The following is a 22,105-nucleotide window of genomic DNA, read 5'->3' as shown; positions in this document are numbered from 1 at the left end:
TGCGCCTGTAACGTCCCACTGTAAAACCAGCCTAAGTGACAGGAGTGTAGAAAAAAATAATTTATAGTTCATTTTACTCTGTGATAAAATGCGTAATTGTGGTTCTTTAAAGTGAACCCGAGGTAAACCTTGGGTCCAAAAACACATTTTTGGCTAAGAGGTAAGCCTCTGGATCCTGAAGAGGCTCCCAGTGTTGTCCTCAACGCTGCCGCTGCTTACCAGGACGCTCTAGAAAATCTGGGCCATGTTCCACTTCATGCACAAATACTCATGCCTCCGCAGTAGCACAAGCGGCTCCAGCTTACACACAGGCACATTATGGCTGCACTCGTGCATAAAGCGGACCATGGCCTGGATCTTCAATCCAACAACCCTTGTCTGATATCTTTGGGGTTCGTTAGCAGAAATTGAGGTCCAGAGGGTGGTGGGGGAGGCCTCTGCAGGATCCAGTGTTTTCCCTCTTCTTAGGCAAGTATGTGTTTTGACTTGAGGTTCATCTCTGCTACACTATAAGGCTAAGTTCACACCAAATTGATTTGATTCCAAGATTGGCGTCTTGTGGCAACACGCACATCACAACACACCATACCTCTTCACTAGTTATTTGCAATTGCACGCAACATAGCTCTCCGGTAGTGCACAGCTCGGTTTGTGTTGTTATGACGGATCCCAACACACTGTGGAGCCAACGCGACAGTGTGATTGGGCCCATTATAAGACCACGGCAGTGTGTTGCTGTGCAATTATAACATGCGTTAAATACGCCTCGACATGCATAGTGAGATCCAGGTTGGTGAAGTCAGTACAAAAATCATCCGACTCCGAGTTTATAAAACCTCTGACTCCAGGTACCCATAATTGCTCCGCCTCCTCGACTCCGACTTCTTAGTCTAATACTTACCAGGGCTGTTGGTACAAATATCATCAGACTCCTCAGTTTATGAAACCACTGACTCCAACTGTAGGTTCCAAAATTGCTCCATCTCTTTGACTCAGACTTGTTAGTCTAATACTTACCCCAGGGCTGTAGAGTTGGTACAAGTATCATCAGACTCCTCAGGTTCCAAAATTGCTCCAACTGCTCGACTCCCGACTCCTTAGTCTAATACTTACCAGGGCTGTGGAGTTGGTACAAAAATCATCCAACTCTGACTCCTCCGTTTATAAAACCACTGACTCTGACTGCTCGATTGCAACTTCACAGCCTTGATGCGAACACACCCTAAACTTATTTTTTTTCCCTCTTGCTGAGCTTTACTTCCGCTGGATACCATATTCTGTTTTGCCTTCATTAGTGTACAGTATAATATTGCTTATTGGAACCTGTCTTTGCGCATAGGGTTTTAATATTGTTCTTTGGTCACCCCCCACAGTTATCAATGCCATCATAGACCCAGAGGGACAACTGGAGGTCGTGACCTGCAACAAGAAAAGTGCACCAGCCATTCAGCCCGCAGCACCTCACATCAGGACTAACCGTTCTGTTGCAAGAACTGAGTCCACCCAACCATCCCGCGTCCGAAACTACATCCAAAAGTCCAGTTCCGGATCTTCCAGATCACCGGAATCTAGCTTTGGTAGAGATGAGGATGGGGCTTATATTGTTTGAGGTTTATTTATTTATTTTTTATTTTGTTTTTGTTTTTTTCTGTATGAATGGCCTATGTTATCGATGTGGCTTACAGTGTAGTATTTTGAGTGCTGGTGTTTTCTTGCGGGAAGACGTATCACCACCAATGCACAAAGTCTGTGTCATGCAAACGATTGTTGACTTTATTTCTGATTCCGATGCCGTCTCCCAGCTCCTGTACCACATAGAGGCAAACGTACTTGAATGTTATTTTTTTTTTTTTCCACTATTGGTAGAAATCGTTTTTGGTCTTCAAAATGTGCCATAACTTAAAGCCCAGCTAAACTAAAAATTAAACAAGGCAAAATCTCAAAGCAATCATGTTGGTATGGAACAGAGCATTTCCGCTTTAAAGAAAACCCTTTGTTTAGCTATGCTCACCTGCAGCTGTGCACCAATTCTTACAGACTTAGGGCCATTGGTAGCTGATTACGTTTCCTGGGAAACTTTTATTTGCTCGCACTGATCTCTTGTGAGCTTCAAGTCAGTATCCTCAAGCAAAATACACATTTTCTCCTGTAATGCGGGACATGAAGGCTGACATCTATTGTCCCTACTTTCCCACTGGCTGCATCCAGTGTAGAGCAATTGAGACTTACAGTGGAGTTTTCAGAACACATGCGGCCAATGAAACAGTTATCCTGTCCACTTTCTCTCTGGTGACTGTTAATATCCACTCATCAGCCTGATTGCTCTAAGAATGTTCTTTGTTTAATTTTACCGGGCTTTAACAAAAAACTTTATGCTGTAAATGTGAGATGTTAATAGGTCTGACGTAAATATATTTCCTATATCCTGAATGCACTTAATTCCAGATCTCAATGTTCTTTGACATTATGATACACTAGGGTAGTTGCAGCTAGTGCAGAGGAAACAGTTCTCTCTGTCTCTTGCCAAAAATGGTCTATAATAGTTAGAAAAACATGTTTGTTGTTTTGATAGGCTGGATTTAGATGATGTCACATTACATGTTGTTTCGGGTCCAGTGTGTACTGTTCAGACTTTTTTCTGCAATTGTAAACTGACGCTATCACTTCAAATGTTAATTCTGTGGATGGGTGTATGGGTCAAGTCACTGGTGTGCGTTTTGTTTTGTTTTCAGTAAAAAGCAATATGCAAAGGACTATCTATGGCAGCTAGGGTTGAACAAGTCTCTTTACCAGGCAAGTGGTGGGGTCTCTTTACCAGGCAAGTGGTGGGATCTCTTTACCAGGCAAGTGGTGGGATCTCTTTACCAGGCAACTGGTGGGCCTGTCTTTTATAATGACCTGCCAGGCATGATTTAAAGGACCACTATCATGAAAATTTGTAAAATTTAAAATGCACAACCAATAAAGTGTCTCAGTTGTACAATTTTTTTTCCGGATTAAAATGCACTATATATTATCATTTTTCTATGTTCCTGTTGCTTACGGTAGGCAGTAGAAATGTGAAAGATCTGCCAGATATTGGACTAATGCATCTCCTCACAGGGGATTCTCAAGATTTCCTTTGTTTTCAAAAGCACTCCCTGGATGACTTCAAGTATAGTTTGCAAATGAGGAGACATGCTTTCCAACACCATTCCAAAAGTGACAGCGCTCATCCTTGAGCGTAGGATCCTGGAGGCAATAGTTCAGTAGATCGCACCAATCAGCAAGATCCACAACTTGTGGGACAAGTGAGACTCTAGGACAGGATAAAAGAGGAGCTCTCTATGGTGCATTAACTTTTTATTGACAAGTTAAAGGATAAAAAGTTGCACTTACAAGATATAAATGATTTGGGTAAGTCAGGAATCCCTTTCACTTCTCCTCCCTCCGAATCCCATAGCTGTGTCCAGTAGCAAGGGTGTCCAGATCTACATAGACAATCGGGGTGGGGTGAGGAGTCAGGGTCCCGGTTCACAGTGCCTGCAGCGTCATGATGCGTTTCGGCATACTTACGCCTTCATCAGATCTGATTCGGAGGGAGGAGAGGTGAAAGCGATTCCCGACTTCCCAAATGTTTGCTGATATGCTTTTTATCCTTTTAACGTGTCAATAAACCGTTAATGCACCATAGAGCGCTCCTCTTGTATCCTGTCCTACTTTCCAACACTATTGTAAAGGTTCTTTCCATGAAGTACTTCTGAGAAGAAAGTACAGAAAATCCCCCATGAGGAGACTAGCTTGTCCCAAATCTGTCAGATCTGTCTAAATTTTACTTGCTGTGATAAGTGACCGCTACATAGGAAAAAGAAAATATATAGTGCACTTTACACCGCAATTAATGTACTACTAATAATCGTGTAATTTAAATTTTAAAAAATGTTGTGATAGTTGTCTTGTAAAGTATATCTAAACTTTAGCTTAAACAACATGATTTCATCCATGTGATCCGCTGTATACATAGATGCATATTTATGGCTCTCTTACCTAGTCTGGGATTAGATATGCCAGAAAGTTACAGTTGATCTGACTAAGCACCTGAACAGATCATGGTAACTGGTTGTGTCTGCAGATAAACTGCTGAAACACAGGGCAATGGAGTTATGGGTACGCTGTTCACATGCGTACTGTTGTCTTGGCATGTTTTGAATGTCTAGAATAGCACAGCTGGCTGCGGGTAATTATTAATCACATATTACTAGATGGCTTTCGTACTACTGATGTGTGACGTGAATTTGTCCACAAAAATGTAGATTAACTTGTAACCGTGACTCCAATAAGAGCTGTCATTGGCTTGGATACATCACTGGGGTAGGCAGAGAGGTAAATAGATCTTGCGCTCCTAGAAAGAGACTTGGCTTCCACATATAGTGGCTATCATAGGGGGATCAAAGGATTAATTTAACAGTCTACAAAAAAATTGCTTAAAGAGAACCAGAGATGAAGCAACCTCATGTATTTTACCTTATAAATCAGTGGGAACATGACAGTAAACACCTAATCTGCTCTTTGTTACATTGTTCTCTGTTTAATTTGCCTGTTATCACCTCTAAGATAAGAATCCCGACTAAGCAGTCGGTCTGGCTTTGCTACAGAATAATTATAGCTGAGTCTGTGTTCTTTGCTGTCTTCAAGTCCAAGCCTGCCCCCTGCTGGCTTTGCTCAGGAATCATTATAGCTGAGTCATTATAGCAAAGCCAGAATGAATGCTCAGTCCTGGATTCTTATCTCAGCTAGATAACAGACACTTTTAGCAGTGAGGATGGAACAGAGAGCAGGGTAAATGTTTTCTCTAATGTTCCCACTGATTTCTATGGTAAAATACACAAGGGTGCTTCGTCTCTGGTTCACTTTAATAACACCATTTATTCTGTAAGAATAATCTGCTACTAATTCAAATCGATAAAGAATGTGAGGTATTTAATGGGCAACAGAAACGAGAAGACTATAGAAGGTGCATATTTATTTCCTTTTAAGCAATACCAGTTGCCTGGCAGCCCTGCTGATCTATTTGGCTGCAGTAGTTTCTGAATAACACCAGAAACAAGCATGCATAATCTTGTCAGATCTGACCATGTCAGAATCGCCTGATCTGCATATGCTTGTTCAGGGTCTATGGTCTAAAAGTATTAGAGGTAGAGGATCAGGAGGACAACTAGGCAACTGGTATTGCTTAAAAGAAAAGAAATCCCTCTCGTTACAGTTGTCCCTTAAGTTTATAACTATTTTTCCTCCAGCAGCCTATCGGCATAGTTTGAAGGCCATATAAACACACATGGGAAAAATAGAACTGCTTTACATTCGCCACCCTAGCAATTTACTCCTAAGCCATCGAGCCATAGCACTGCAATATATCCAGGCCTCTTCTGGGTCATCCCATTCACTGAGTAAGGGGGGAGGAGGGCTACTAGAACACATCTCAGTGATAGACTATGAAAGCCAAGACCAGTCTCTGGATATACAACGGATGCCATGGCTTGGGAGCAATCCACTTTAGTGCCAAAGAGAAGTCCTCGCCTTTCTTTTTCTGTTAGAGTTGGCCAACGAGATGCAAATAACCCTGACTTGCATGCAGGTTTAAAGCAATTTGTGTGCAGCTGGAATTGGGCTAATCAAAATTGGCAGGAAGTTTATTTGATTGGTACGTTTTCAAGCTGCATACAATTTACTTTATGGATGCAAGTGAATTGTTAGCAACTAACAAAACCATCTTTAGTTGGTGCTGAAGGGACCTGCTGTGGGGGGTAATGCTAGGTGCACACGGTGCGTTTTTTCAGTCGATTCCCTTAACTTTTCTTATCATTTTCCATTCACTTCTATGAGAAATCGACCAGAAAAAGTATTAGAAATAATATCGGTCATGACGGAATTTATCTATCGAACCATCTATCTGCCGAAAAATCATATGGTGTGTACTTAGCATAAGGCAATGCTGTGAAGATTCACATGGATAAAAAAGGGTTTGCTTTTGGAGGGTTGCAAGTTATTGCTGCTGCTACTAATACTACTACTATTACCACTACTATTACCACTACTATTACCACCACCACCAATAATACCACTACTACTATTTTTAGTCTCTTGATCCCTCTGAGCCTGGTGAAACACCAAATGAGTAAATAGCAGAAAATCTCTCTAAAACATGCATAAGCTAGGTTCCCATGATGCATCTGGATCTTTACTTGGTGAGCAATGCCATCAGTGTTGTATCATGGAAAAAACTAGTTGGAATACTACAAACAAAAATTCCCCAGAAACATTCAACACTTCATTTATTTCAAAGATGGTGGGACATTATGTCGTACCTGGACCATTAAATATTGTCCTATCAGATGTTTCTATTTCATTTTTCCCTTGATGTCTAGTTCTAACCAATGGGGTTGTCTCTGGAGAAGGATGAAGACCCTCTGTGAGTTTCTTACTGCCGTCTGTGTCAGTCTTAACCCTGTGAATAAAAATTTAAATTTCAGCCCTTAGGGAAGGAAAAGAGTGACAGCCATGAATGGAATCTCCCTGTCCTGCACCGTACACAGTTTTTTCTGCCATTGCTTTCCCTTGGGAAGATCTGGACAAAAAATTAGGGAAATGCTCACTGTGCTAAAAATAATAATAATAATAATCAAATAAGTTTGGGTGGAATGGAGTTATAATTTAGTAATGAAACTGTTGCTGTAATATTTAAGGTGGCCACACACCATACAATTTTTTAAATATCTGTTCAATTTAAGAATTGCAATCAATTTTTCTGACTGATTGTAACATTTCAAAAATATGACCAATGTACCACACACCTATGTTCAGTTTTGTCCCCAATTATGATAAAAATGATTGGAAACTGAGAAAATTGCTAGGGTGTGTATATTAATAAATTGGCAATCTAACACACACCATACAATCTTTAGAAAGATTGAAGAAAAATATCTGGCATTCCAGTTCGATAAAAATCGAAAAAAACGGGAAATCTGATCGGATTTTTCAGTCGAATGAAAAAAAAAGCTTTCTACTTTTCCGAGAGATCCGATCGTTTTTATCGAATTGCTGTAAAATCGGATCATTTTATTGTATCGTGTGTGGCCACCTTTAGCCTCCTTCAGGTCATTCTACCAGTGAAAAAAAGGTATTTTTTTTCCAGCTTTTTTCTTTTAATTCATCTTTGATTTCCTTCAAAAGTATGCTGCTGGTTCTTTCCAATGAGCACAATTTATGTTTGTATATTTGTTTTTTTTTTTAGTTTTCCTTTTTGTATATTAGATATTTATTTTGTGTATATGTGTAAAAATGATATATAGCTTTAAATATGATTGAAACAAAAGACTACTTTTAACAATCAATAGTAATATAACTTTACTTTGACAGATTTTCATACTGTTGTAGAAACCTGTTTTTGCTAACGGCAGCCAGTTTTTGATGGTCGCTGTTAGTAGTACATTTGGGTTTAGAATAACAAGGTTTACTTACTACGGGAGATGTAAAGTGATAGCTATGAATAAAACTAGCAAACTGGGGCAGTTACAAACAGCAACCAGTCAGTTTCAGCAGTTAAAGGACGACTATCGCAAAAAAAAAACTAAAATACTCGTGTACACATAAGAATCCTCCGTATACTTGTTCTTGAGAAAAATCCTCTGTAAATTACTTTTTTCCTATATTGCTGTCACTTACAGTAGGCATTATTAATCTGACAAATCTGAGAATCCCACATTAAACGGACTAGTCTAAAACTACCCAAAGTTTCCTTTTTATTTCTTTCAAAAGCACTTCCTGGAAAACAAAGATACCAGTCTGCCTATTTGTGCGCATGCTTTTCTGACTGTCTTAGGGCTAGTTCACACTGGGCGCTTGGGTAACGCTTTGCTGATCGCCGGCGATCAGAGAAAGCTGTTTTTTCACTGTACAGGAAAGCGATTTAGGAGTGATTGCGTTTTGTGATTGCTCCAAAACCACTACAAAAATGCAGCATGCACTATCAGCAAATCGCTAATCACTGGAGATAACTACCATTGACTTGCATTAGCAGCAGCATTTTGCTGATCGCCAGTGATCAGCAAATCGCTGAAAAATCACCAGGTGCGAACTAGCCCTTAGTGCTGTTCAGGGAGTGCTTAAATAAAGGAATACTTAAGAATCCCCCCTGAGCGGTTAGACTACTCTTAAACCAAGCAGAGTTGTCAGAATAATATTAGGTACTGTAAATGATGTCAACGTAGGAAAAAACACAACTTATAGTGTTATACTCTGGGATAAATCTATACATTACGTGTATGTGTTTTTGTTTTTTTACTATAGTGGGCTTTTAAGTGGAACATAGATTCTGATTGTTTGCCTCAGGCAACTGCCTACTTTTCACATCACTTGTTTGGATAAATCATTCCTATTGATCGATTGTTGTTGAGCAGCGAGATCTGATAACCAGAGGGACTAGCAGTGCTTATGACATAGATTTCCTATAGACTATAGTCTGGGGGTGGGTAGGTGTCACATACATGAATGCAGTTATTACTCCACTGTCATCTCATGCCTTTGATACTGCTGTGTATATATACAATAGCATTTGAGAACTGGGTGGCCTCTAGTAAACAGGTTGTAAGCAGTACATTGATTATATTTGTTTTTGTTATACTGTTTGAATAACTGTATAGTGCCTGGGGAGAAGTTTGTATTCTTGGTTCATTGTTGAACCATTTGACTGTAAGGTCCCTCTCTGCCTGCAAATTTCCTCATGCTTATTCTCACCCATAATGCATTGCTGCACCATATGTTGCTTGTCCACAGGCTCCGTAAATCCTCCATTTATGATGGCAGTTGGAAGTCACGGTCACCTCCTCTGTACGTAGAAACATAGTACCCGAAATATATGCAACCTTGGTTTGGCCCAGCAGCTGTGCTATAGACGGGCCTCACAGTCTTGGTACCTGCCTATGGACTTGCTAGCGGACATGGCTTTCATTTGTGTCCTCTACATCTGGGTCATTTAGGTTTCTCATCTCAGTCCTTGAGTACCTCCAACAGTAAATGTTTTGTGGAAATCCACAGAGGTATTTAATGAGATGCTAATTACCCCACCTGTGAATGTTTTTGGTTTTTTGCAAAACATGTACTGTTGGGATGGACAGAGTTGAAAGTAGAGCACTTGGCGATTGCATTTTTGTAGAAATAATTTGCTGTGTCTTATGCTGCAGTGTTGCATCTTCTTCTAAAGTGCTGCAGATTCTTTTCTGCAGTGGTCCACATGGTTCAGTGACTGTATGGGTTTCATTAATTAGAGCACAGTTTAACCACAAACACACCACAAATTATCCGCAGTACAGCCAAGATTACACATGATATAACCGTAAACGTATAAAAACTTGAGTTTTAGTCCACCTGATTTCTTGTGTACAAAGACAACGTTATGCCAGGGTAGAGATTTTGAATTGTAGGAACATTCCATTCCTAATAATTTTCTTCACACAATCCCAAAGCTCCATGGACTGAGTTGTCTGTAGTAGGGGAATACTGCCTATAGACAGAGCAAGGTTTATTGCTCCACTTGTAATTGGTGGGGCTTGATGATGATCAATACCATGTCTGTATCTTTGTCTCTAAGGTTGAATACAGTATAAAGTCCAAGTGGCACAACCCACAACCTAGGTCCTCACCTTTAGGGTTTTTAAAGAACATGAGTTATGCTGTTGTCCATCATATCTGTAATATAGCCTGGTGCCACCACACCAAGGTGGGGAATCATCACTGTCAGGAACAAAGCAGTTGAGTTAAGCAAAGGTGTCAGACAAGTTTACAATTTGGTCTTCCTCCCCCTGTAGGTAAGAAGTGATAGTTAGGGGACTAGAGTAGGTTAGGCTAGGTTGATATTATACTCTAGGTTAGTGTTTGAGTTTAGGTAGGTTAGTTTTGGGGATCAGTTAAAAGGTCAAGGGTAGGGTTTGTACAAAGGGGGACATTAAGGAAGGCATTAAGCAGAGGTGCACAGTTAGGGTTAGGGCTATGCGGATGATCCTATTTAAAGGACAACTGAAGCGAGAGGGATATGGAGGCTGCCATATTTATATCCTTTTAAAGGGGAACTTCAGCCTAAACAAACATACTGTCATTAAGTTACATTAGTTATGTTAATTAGAATAGATAGGTAATATAATCTTTTACCCACCCTGTTTTAAAAGAACAGGCAAATGTTTGTGATTCATGGGGGCTGCCATCTTTGTCATGGGGGCAGCCATCTTTTTGGTTGAAAGGAGGTGACAGGGAGCATGAGACACAGTTCCAACTGTCCTTTGCCCTGATAACCCCTCCCGGCTGCACACACTAGGCTTCAAATGTCAAATTCAAAATGTAAAAAAAAATTGCACCAAAACAGCAGAACAAGAACATCATCATCATCATCAGAAATCCCATCATGCTTTACACAGCATAAGGGGAAAACTGCCCGGGCAGTTTTCTTCTGTGCAGCTAAAAAATGAGGCTTGTATAAGAGAAACAAAGTTCTGATGCTGTGAAACTGTTAAAGAAACACCAGGCCTTTTCAGTGCTGCTGAGTTGATTTTTAGTCTGGAGGTTCACTTTAAGCAATACCAGTTGCCTGGCTGTCCTGCTGATCCTCTGCCTCTAACACTTTAATGTCAGAAACACCCGATCTGCTGCATGCTTGTTCAGGGTCTGTGGCTAATTGTCAGATCTGACAAGATTAGCTGCATGCTTGTTTCTGGTGTTATTCAGGACACTACTACAGCCAAATAGACCAGCAGGGCTGCCAGGCAATTGGTATGGTTTAAAAGGAAATAAATATGGCAGCCTCTGTATACCTCTTACTTCAGTTCCCCTTTAAGGTGTGTGTTAACCACAGTGGGGAGGCGATACAAAGGTCAAAATTGATGAACATTTGAGGGATTAGGTTAGTGTTAGGAAAGGTTAAGTTCAGTGGTGGCATTGATTAGGATATCTAGGTATTAAAGGTGTGAGTACATATTTACATTCCTCTTATTTGACAAAGAAACCCTGCACAGTCCTGAAATGTTGTCTTTCGTGTGCTTATTTTCTATGATGATGGAGCAGAGCTGGATCACCCACAAGGCAACTTAGGCAGGTGCCTAAGGTCTGGAGTGAGACTAGGGGCCTAGTTGTCACTTGCCCCCACCAAATCTTACCAAAAAGCGAAGTGGCCATCAAGGGTGGGCCCAAAGTAGTTACTTGCCTAAGGCCCCATTTCACCTTAATCCACCTCTGTGATGGAGCAATAACTTTCTGTCTTGTTGTGCTGGTACAATTCTGTTAGAGGCAGACCTATACATTCAAGAAAACAGAAGTAGCAATTGGAGTCAGCTAAGTGCGGTTTACAGTCCACAAAGAAAAAAAAAAGTGAGGAAAGTTGTGGTTAACTACAGAAACACAGACAGACTTTCAACTGACAGCTGGTGTTTTTGTGCAGACAGCCAAAAGCTACACAAAGGCAAAATTACACCGTAACGTAAAAGATTAAATAAGTAAGAAAAAATCCCAGCACAGTTGCAGCCTGGTCTGTGGAGACTGGTAAATTTGACCATAATCTCGATTCCTGATTGTAGAGACCAGCCCTTGCTTGCAGTGGTTAAACCGGGATAATAACCTGCAGATTCCATGTTGTGCAGCTGCCGAATGTGACTAGTGTGTGAAGCGAGGAATGCTCCCATACGCTTTTGTAGTGCGTATTAAACCACGCTTGAGTGGCTCATCTCACACAAACTTGAACCTCTAATGACTGTGCATTGTGCTTAGCCGGTGGAAACCAGCCAAAGAGCAAATCACAAGATTGTTCTTTTAAGCCTCAGTAATTCCCAGCTATGAGGCAGCGACAAAGTTCTGGGTTTTGAGATACTCACTATGTGAAGCAAGTTGTATATATTAAAGTGCATGTGAAGCCTAGGCAGGCCTGAAGGGTATGGCCGTTTTGTAATACAGGTCAGCGTGCGTGTATAAGTACGCAGATGTACAGTTCAAACACCACACAGAAATGTCTCCTTTAAAGCACTTTAGCACCCTTTCTTTTTTTCATACATTATGTAAGGGATTAAACTTCTGCATAGTTGCTTTTTAAAGTTTGCATCCCCATTTTGCAAAATACCCTTCCCTTGGACTCCAAAGACTCTCAAGAAAGTTTGTGAAGTAATCTCCTGAAAGATTGTTCAATTATTATTATTTTTTTTTTTGGGGGGGGGGGGGGGGGTTGCATTGTCATTTCTCTCTTTATTCATTTCTCTCTATATTCCATTGCAATTTCCTGTTTGGACAGGAAATGGAAGGTAAATCTCAACTAGAAAGTACATCATTATAACAAAAGGAAAAAAAAGGTCCTACCACTATACTGATATGAAACTAAAATCCGTTTGGACATAACACAACCATTTTTGTACCCATCTTTCATGCTATATTAAAGCATTTTCTCCAGTCAGGTTCTTGAAAAAAAAAATAGCATCCAGTGCAGTGAGTGGTGTGGAAGAATAACCATGGCGACCACTCGGAATTCCGATGTTTGGACCATGTTAGACGAATGCAGAACAGAATTCTGATCCTAAAAGCTCAAAGAAGAATGAAGGGAGGGTTAGCTGGTATCTATTGTAGCACCAGTAATAAACCCAAGTGATAGTTCCTGTTTGCTCCGATTTTTAATCTTGGCTTGTTCGGCACAACATAGCCTCCTCCACAAGGCATTAGCTTCAGATGCACTTCAGATACAACCAATCTTTATGACCCGTAAATGTATTCAGTGATTGAAGTTGTCCTCCTTATTGCTGCAACTCACCAGTGTGATCTCTCTTTCAAATACCCTTCTTTTTTGTTTTGTTTTTTCAATATCTTTGCGCATCTAGGATGCCTTAAAACAGTATCTTCTGTTACTCATTTCCTTTCATTTCTGCCACTTCTTATGATTGCACTAAAATGACTCAAGATGTATTTATTAGTATGATTGTTGTTACCATAATTACCTTTTTTTTTTCTTTATATAGTTGACATGTCAGGCCTGAAGTATGAGGTGTCAGTTGCTCACTGCAACCAGAAGCATTCAGTTAAAAAAAAAAAATGTATGTTAAGAATCAGTTTGGTTGTTGTGGGCAACTAAGCCACTTTTGCATCAGATAGTTTTATTTTTTTGCATGAGGGCCCTGAAGTGGTGAGGAGGGGAGGGGCATAAAGGTAAGGGTGGGGAGAAAGGTGTTGCCCGAACCAACCAATGGAATTCAGCCTGTTATTTTTCTTGCCCCAGAAAGCTTTGGTTGCCATGGGTAACGCCTTCCCTTTGCCTTGTTTCCATGGAATGAGCCCCATTACGAGTGTATTTCCATCCTGGGTACTTGAAAATCAGAGGTTAATGTAAAAAAATAAAAATAAAAAGGAATGATGCAATATGGCTTTCCTCTACTTATAGAATACTCTACACGAATGTGGTATTTTTGTTATTGCACAGCAGTGAGAAAATGGCAATCCTGTGGGAGTGTTTTATGTAAAAGATAAGAGAAATTAAATGTTTATGTGCATAGTGCATGAGGATTCAAATCTGCTTTATGGTACTCTGTATATTGCCTTTTAGAAAATATTATATTTGTTGTTATTGTGACACATAGAGAAAAAAAAAGTGAATGAAAAAAAAAGTAAAGAACAGCTCCACTGTAGTATATGTTGGCAGGATGGGCTCCAGTGAGTCTAGTCTGAATGTAACGGTCACCTCTGTTTTACCATCTCATCCCATTTTGTACTCTGGATCTGTATCTTGAAGTTGTACTTCCAGTTTTCTCCACTAGGTGTCACTCTCCAACCTGTCCATGAGATAATACACACGTAAAAAACAATTTCGAATACTGTAAGCCTCTGTATAGCGAGCCTTTCCTGTCGTCCTCAGCCAGTCCGATCCAACGATGAGCATGGCCTCACTGCGCATGACTATGGGACCAGCTCGGGCTCTGGAGGAAAAATCTTAGCCCAATCGGATCCGTGCTACTGCACAGGCACAGATTGTTCATGCATGTGCCTTAGCACAGACCTGATCGCCTCTGTTTTTTCCTCCGGATCCCAAGATATTTTTTATTACCTGAGTGACAATGGAGTTACATTTAGTTGTAAAAGTTCTTAGCCTGCCATTTTTAATGGTCAGATTTCTAGAAATAATGAATGGGGCATGGAGGTGACATTCTTTGCAGACTATATTCTCTTCAACCCAACCTAGTCCCATTGAAATAGTGGAGTTCTCCTTTAGATTGTTACTTAAAGGGATATTCCATCAGAAATGAAAGCTGTGCCCCTGCTGATTACAACCTCTGTCTGGTAGTCTGGAGTAGCACTGCATTAGTTCAACACTGTGGGCTGTCAATCCTCTTGTCCCACCTCCAATCAAGAGATTTTTCCAACCAATAATAAACCAAATGCGTGCATGGACAGCTTTATATTGCATCTGCTCCAATCTGTGAAACTACTAAAAATCTAGGCAGTGTTCTCCGAATGTAAAGGAGGATTTTGCATCACATTCTTTGTTTTTGATTACTTAAAGAAAGCCTGTAACCAAAAAAGTGTCCCTGGGGGAAGCTTCTCGATCCTCATGAGACTCCCCTGTCCTTTTCAGTACCCCGTTCCCGTGCTGGCAGCCCCAAAGAATCTGTTGACAAGCTTGTCAGAAGGCGCGCATGCGTATTAGTCATCCATCTCCAGGACCATAATAATCCTTTGACATGCCTTGTGCAGGCGCACTTGCAGTTTTTCGGTGGAAATAGCCGAGCTTGATTGGATTCTGCCCTACTGCGCAGGTTCCTGCAGAGTAGAGTGGGTCCGATCGGGCTTGGCTCTTTCTGCTAGAGCCCATCGGAAAGCCGCTACTGCGTCTGCGCAAGATTTGTTACAGGATTGTTATGGCCCTGGACGGTTTGGGGATCCCAGCGCAGGATCGGGAGGATGGAGAAAGCCTAGAATCCAGAGACTTCCCTCTCTCCAAGGGGCTTTTTTTCATAACAGGTTTTCTTTAAAGCAAACCTGAAGTGAGGAAACTAACTTTAGGTTTGATATTCACCTAATTAACGGGAAGGCTCTGGATACCGTAGAGCCCTGCTGTTTCTACGTCCGGACCATCATTCGAGGGACATCCTCTGTTGCAGCTATTTTACCGAATAACTCTTCGGAACTTCTCCAGTGATCTTCTGGACAACCCAAGTAGTTTGGAGGACAAGCGCATCTGTACTGCATGCACCTGAGTTTGGACTTGCACATCCTTGTCCTCAGAACTACTTGGGAACACTAGTAGTTCCGTAGATTGCCCAAGGAGTTCTGAAGAGCGGGTCAACTGAGCAGGTTCGAATAGCTGCACCTCGAGACGGTGCTGGAATGATGGGCCAGGGGGAGGAATGGGGAGGCGCTATGCTATCCAGTGCCTTCCCTCTACCTAGGTGAATATCAAGCCTGAAATAAGTGAGTGTCTTGACTTTGTTTGCTTTAAAAACTGTTTCAAGCTTCTAAAGCTACTGTAGGTGAGACTTCCTCTGAGTTACTCTCCAGAGTTCTATAGAACATTTTTGATGGAACATCCCCTTTAAGTGTGCTCTGTGCTTACATGATTGTGCCTCTCTACACAATTCAGTTCACGAGGACTTGCAATGCTATGTATTGCAGAATCATAGAGTTTTATTGTCTTGCTGCTGAAGTTAAGTTATAAGAAATAACATCCACCAGGTCATTCCGAATGCATGCCACGCAAATGCAACTTGACTGTTCGACAGTAAATGGAATTATTTGTTAAACTTGAATATTTTTTTGTTTTCTTCTCACTCAGAGCTGTAACATTTTATGGACAAAAGTAGTCACAATGATCCAACCCTTTTGTTTTATTTTTAATGGTAATTTATTTCAATGTCATCTGTACATTATGTTCAAAAGTGGTTGTTTGTTTTTGAGACAAAATAGAATGCTATTTTCTCAATTTTTTTTCCATGAGATATTGTAATAAATCATTCTTTTTTTCATGCACTATTGTGTTTTGTGATTTTTAGGTACAGTCTTACTGTAGATGTGATATCTACTTTTAGTGTGCATATGGATCCAGAGCCGGATTAACTATGACATCCTAGGCAGATGCGGTTGTCCAGAGGTTTTGATGCCACTCCGTAGTCTGTTCCTTACCAAAAGGTCATTTGCCAAGTAGCCGCAACACCTTAGGTCCAGTTCCAGCTTAATACATCTTGGTGTGGACCTGGTGTGGTATGGTTAAATGCCAAAGTTGCAGCTACACGATTGTTTATATAGTAGAGTTAAAAAAACAAACGTTTTCTCGGTATAGAATGTACTCTCGCTTATGCTACTTTTCTTTATATTGATAATCGGACACTGGATCTTGTTTCAAAGGGCAAAAAGAGGTTTATTTACAAATATACATACAGTGGTTGCATAAGTATCCGGCCCCCTTGAAGTTTTCCATATTTTGTCATATTACTGCCACAAACCTGAATCAATTTTATTGAGTGAAAAGTCCAATACAAAGTGGTGTACACGTGACAAGTGGAGCGCAAATCATACATGATTCCAAACATTTAAAAAAAAAATAACTGCAAAGTGGGTGTGTGTAATTATTCAGCCCCCAGAGTCAATACTTTGTAGAACCACCTTTTGCTGCAATTATAGCTTCCAGTCTTTTTAGGGTATATCTCTACCAGCTTTGCACATGTAGAGACTGAAATCATTGCCCATTCTTCTTTGCAAAACAGCTCCAGCTCAGTCAGATTAGATGGACAGAGTTTGTGAACAGCAGTTTACAGATCTTGCCACAGATTCTCGATTGGATTTAGATCTGGACTTTGACTGAGCCATTCTAACACATGGGTATGTTTTGTTTTAAACCATTCCATTGTTGCCCTGGCTTTATGTTTAGGGTCGTTGCCCCGCTAGGAGGAGTCTCAAGCAGGGCCGGATTTACCATTCGGCACTATAGGCACGTGCCTACAGGTGGAGCATTTGTAAGGGGCGGGTCACTGGAGTGTCACTTTGTCTTCCTTGCTCTGTGGGATGTGAGCAGAGGCTGGAGATGCACAGCGCCGTAGGGTGCATTGCAATGCCCACCCAGCTTCCTGAAGTGACCTGGTGTCCCGGCTCCATTTCCTGTAGCAGCGCCAGGCCCAGTGCTGCACTGCCGATAGGACCCGACAGCGGAGCCCTCCATGTCACGCTGCAGCCCGCTGTCATCAAAGAGAGGACAGACTGGGCCGTCTGTGGTGTCAGCGTTGCTAGGCACCGCTGCAGGAAGCGGCGGTGGCGCCGCATTGGAGAGAGAAGGCCGGCTTCCTGCACTCCTAACACACGAGGATTGGCATGCTCTCTGGACCTGCCGGTATTAAATACTTTTTAAAAAATGACGTTTTGGAGAGGAAATGGGGGGGGGGGGGGGTTACAGTGCAGCTGCAGCATCTGTGTATCTCTGTGTATGTGCACCTATGAGTCTCCGTGTTTGTGGTGTGCTTGTGTATGTGTGTATGTATGTGTGTGTGGGTGTCTTCCCCCCCTCCCATCATGTTTGAGCGTGCATGCTTAGTGTGTGTCTCTCTCCCCCATCACGTGCGTCTGTGTTCGTGCATGCATAGTGTGTGGCCCCCCCCCATCATGTGTGAGCCTGAGTACTTTGTGTGAGTCTTTCCCCCCCATCATGTGTGTCTGTGTGCGTGCATGCATAGTGTGTCTTCCTCCCCCCCCCCCCAATCAAGTGTGTATGTGTGCATGCTTAGTGTGAGTCCCCCCCACCCCCACGTGTGTGCATGCTTAGTGTGCGTCTCTCTCCCCCATCACGTGCGTCTGTGTTCGTGCATGCATAGTGTGTGGCCCCCCCCCCATCATGTGTGAGCCTGAGTACTTTGTGTGAGTCTTTCCCCCCCATCATGTGTGTCTGTGTGCGTGCGTGCATGCATAGTGTGTCTTCCTCCCCCCCCCAATCAAGTGTGTATGTGTGCATGCTTAGTGTGAGCCCCCCCCCCCCCCCCACGTGTGTGCATGCTTAGTGTGTGTCTCTCCCCATCACGCGTGTGTGCATGCTTAGCGTGTGTCGCCCTCCCCCCATCACGTGTGTGCATGCTTAGCGTGCGTCTCCCTCCCCCCATCATGTGTGTGCATGCTTAGTGTGTCTCCCCCCCACCTTGGATCAGCGTGTTTGTGTGCATGTTTAGCGTGTCTCCCTCACCATCGCGTGTGTGTGTGTGTGCATGCTTAGAGTGAGTCCCCCCCCCCCTCACGTGTGTGCGCGTGCATGCTTAGTGTGTGTCTCTCTCCGCCCATCACGTGTGTGCATGCTTAGCGTATCTCTCTCCCCCCATCACGTGTGTTTGTGTACATGCTTAGTGTCTCCCTCCCCCCATCGTGTGTGTGTGCATGCTTAGTGCGAGTCTCCCCCCCCCCCCCCCCTTCACATGTGTGCGCGTGCATGCTTAGTGTGTGTCTCTCTTTCCTCCCATCACGTGTGTGTTTATACTCAGTGTGTTTCTCCCTCCCCCCATCATGATGTGTGTGTGCATGCTTAGTGTGAGTCTTCCCCCCCCCCCCCCCAATCGTGTGTGTATTCGCGTGCCTGCTTAGTGCGAGTCCCTCATCCCATATATGTGTCCATGCTTAGTGTGAGTCTCCCCCTCATCACGTGTGTGCTACTGCGCAGGCGCAGCCATACTTGCGTGGATGCATGAAGAGAAGTGCGGAAATGGACCTGGGTTTAAAGGGGTGTGGCCTGTTAGGGGTGGAGCTTAGGGCGCCAGACCTTATGTGCCTATAGGCTCTCAAGCTGTAAATCCGGCCCTGGTCTCGAGTCTTTTGCAGACTCCAAGAGGTTTTCTTCCAAGATTGCCCTGTATTTGCCTCCATCCATCTTCCCATCAACTCTGACCAGCTTCCCTGTCCCTGCTGAAGAGAAGCATCCCCAGAGCATGATGCTGCCACTACCATATTTTACAGTGGGGGTGGTGTGTTCAGAGTGATGTGCAGTGTTAGTTTTCCCCCACACATAGCATTTTGCATTTTGGCCAAAAAGTTCCATTTTGGTCTCATCTGACCAGAGCACCTTCTTCCACATGTTTGCTGTGTCCCCCACATGGCTTGTGGCAAACTGCAAACGAGACTTCTAATGCTTTTCTGTTAACAATGGCTTTCTTCTTGCTACTCTTCCATAAAGGCCAACTTTGTGCAGTGCACGACTAATAGTTGTCCTATGGAAAGATTCCCCCACCTGAGCTGTAGATGTCTGCAGCTCGTCCAGAGTCACCATGGGCCTCTGTGACTGCATTTCTGATAAGAGCTCTCCTTGTTCGGCCTGTGAGTTTAGGTGGACGGCCTTGTCTTGGTAGGTTTACAGTTGTGCCATACGCCTTCCATTTCTAAATGATCGTTTGAACAGTGCTCTGTGTACGATGTTCAAGGCTTTGGAAATCTTTTTGTAGCCTAAGCCTGCTTTAAATTTCTCAATAACTTTAACCCTGACCTGTCTGGTGTGTTCTTTGGACTTCATGTTGTTGTTGCTCCCAATATTCTCTTAGACAACCTCTCAGGCCATCACAGAGCAGCTGTATTTGTACTGACATTAGATTACACACAGGTGCACTCTATTTAGTCATTAGCACTCATCAGGCAATGTCTATAGGCAACTGGCTGCACTCAGACCAAAGGGGGCTGAATAATTACGCACACCCCACTTTGCAGTTATTTATCTGTAAAAAATGTTTGGAATCGTATGATTTTCGTTCCACTTCTCACGTGTACACCACTTTGTATTGGTCTTTCACATGGAATTCCAATAAAATTGATTCTTGTTTGTGGCAGTAATATGACAAAATGTGGAAAACTTCAAGGGGGGCCGAATACTTTAGCAAACCACTGTATGTACAAGCTATGGCATATAAAATATGATTACGTAATTGTGGGTTCAGTGTACAGTAATACTAGGACCATTCTTATGCTAACCTTTCAATCCATACACACTGCATTCGCTAGCTGTGCCCTGAATCCATTATCCTCTTATGTCCATGACAGCTTTGCAAAAGAGAGAGCTTTAGAAAAATGGTTCCTTTATTATCTCTTCTGAAGACCTCTCCTTTATGGCTTGGAGCACTGGTTTGGGGTTGGAGTTACGGTGTGTACACACTTGAAAAATTAATGAAAGATCTTGGACCAATTTTACCACCTTCCATGTAATATAAGAGCTTACTCTACACAGTTTATTCTATGGAGCTGCACTCCCCATCAGATAAAAATCTTTGCAAGATGCTGCACACAAAGATGCTGTACACATGCAACAGATCAGTATCTGCAAAAGATCTGTTCCTGCCAAAGATTAGTTCCTGCAAAATTCATTCATAGTCTATGATATCTGCAGATCCTCATACACACCTTGTTTAACAGACATTCATCTGCATATCTGACAATCCTCTGCAGACCTGAAGATCCATCCTGGTGGATCTGATCTGCAGATGAATGTCTGTTAAACAAGGTGTGTATGAGGATCTGCAGATATAGACTATGAATGCATTTTGCAGGAATGGATCTTTTGCAGGAACAGATCTTTTGCAGATACTTGAATGTGTACAGCATCTTTGTGTGCAGAATCTTGCAAAGATTTTTATCTGATGGGGAGTTCAGCTCAATAGAATAGACTGTGTAGGTATGGCTCTCATATTACATAGAAGGTGGTAAAATTGCGTACATCAAAAAAGGGCGTCGGGGAAAAAAGGGCGCGTGGTGTAAACGATAAGCAGTATTATCGTTTATAAAAATATTGTGTAGAATTTCATTTACAAATAGTGTTTTAAGAATTTATAAATCATTAAATAATGTGTATGAGATCGGCAATTCTTAAAACGTTAATCTTCCCTGTTTCTAAACTAAAACTTATATTTACGTTTGTTAAAAACCCTCCCTGTACCTATCCCTAACCCCTAGACCCCCTGGTGGTTCCTAAACCTAAGACCCCCTTGTTGGTGCCTAAACCTAAGACCCCCCTGTTGGTGCCTAAACCTAAGACCTCCCTGTTGGTGCCTAAACCTAAGACCCCCCTGGTGGTGCCTAAACCTAAGACCCCCTATGGATAATAATATTTTACAAACATTAACCCCCTTGGCGGTATGAAAAATCCCGCCAGGGGGCAGCGCAGCAATGTTTTTTATTTTTTATTTTTTTTAAATCATGTAGCGAGCCCAGGGCTCGCTACATGATAGCCGCTGCTGAGCGGCATCCCCCCGCCCGCTTCGATCGCCTTCGGCGATCTCCGATCAGGAAATCCCGTTCATAGAACGGGATTTCCTGGAGGGCTTCCCCCGTCGCCATGGCGACGGGGCGGGATGACGTCACCGACGTCACTGACGTCGGGACGTCATTGGGAGTCCCGGGCCACCCCTCGGTGCTGCCTGGCACTGATTGGCCAGGCAGCGCTGGGGGCTGGGGGGGGGGGGGGCGCGCGCCGCAGCAGATAGCGGCGATCGGGCGGGGGCCGGCGGCGATCAGAGTGCTGGCGCAGCTAGCAAAGTGCTAGCTGCGTCCAGCAAAAAAAAATTATGAAAATCGGCCCAGCAGGGCCTGAGCGGCACCCTCCGGCGGCTTACCCCGTGTCCAGCACGGGGTTACCGCTAAGGAGGTTAATAAATAAAAAATGTAAATAAAAAAATGTAAATTTTTTTGGGTGGATAATAATGTTTTAGAAATGTTTTAGAAATAGTTATTTAGTATCTTTATAAACGTTATTCGTCACGGGCTCATTTTGTAAAGTTAAATCATCACAAGCACAGTTATAAAACCTTAAAAATCTCCGGGCGCCGTTTGTAAAACGTTAATAATCTCCGGCGCCTTTTTGTCCCTGTTCGGCGCCCATTAAACGATATATATAATGGGAGTGAATGGGGCGCCCTTTTTGTCCACTTGTCTCATGCGCCCAAATCTCATGCTTCCGGTAAAATTGGTCTAAGATCTTTCATTAATCTTTCAAGTGTGTACACACCATAGCACATAGCACAGCCCTTAGCAATGCCAGATTAACAAGCTAGGTGACATTCTCAAACCTGATGGTAGAAACTATTTATTTGGCATCAGCTGGATAAGGAGTGCC

At 42.6% G+C, this 22,105-nt stretch overlaps 1 protein-coding gene and 1 long non-coding RNA gene across 5 annotated transcripts in view; one reads left to right on the top strand and one right to left on the bottom strand.

The window, feature by feature from the left end:
- CEP170B (centrosomal protein 170B) overlaps nt 1-12,223 on the top strand; it is a 127,752-nt gene extending 115,529 nt beyond the window's left edge. For all 3 annotated transcript variants that reach the window (XM_068254262.1, XM_068254261.1, XM_068254260.1), the window contains one exon: nt 1,374-12,223. In XM_068254262.1, the coding sequence (XP_068110363.1) occupies nt 1,374-1,609 (236 nt within the window). In that variant the 3' untranslated portion in view covers nt 1,610-12,223. The remainder of the gene's footprint in view (nt 1-1,373) is intronic.
- Nucleotides 1-13,264, bottom strand: part of LOC137533093 (uncharacterized) — a 39,043-nt gene extending 25,779 nt beyond the window's left edge. The window contains exons 1-4 of one of the 2 annotated variants that reach the window (XR_011024137.1): nt 12,996-13,264; nt 11,181-11,316; nt 9,678-9,768; nt 6,345-6,484 (exon numbers count right to left, since the gene is read on the bottom strand). This is a non-coding gene — a long non-coding RNA (uncharacterized lncRNA). The remainder of the gene's footprint in view (nt 1-6,344; nt 6,485-9,677; nt 9,769-11,180; nt 11,317-12,995) is intronic. The other variant, XR_011024138.1, reaches the window with a different exon arrangement.
- Between the last annotated feature and the right edge of the window lie 8,841 nt (nt 13,265-22,105).

The sequence above is a fragment of the Hyperolius riggenbachi genome, chromosome 9, assembly GCF_040937935.1.
Source record: "Hyperolius riggenbachi isolate aHypRig1 chromosome 9, aHypRig1.pri, whole genome shotgun sequence".
Taxonomy (NCBI): Eukaryota; Metazoa; Chordata; class Amphibia; order Anura; family Hyperoliidae; genus Hyperolius; species Hyperolius riggenbachi.
This window is presented reverse-complemented; position numbering and strand designations above follow the sequence as displayed.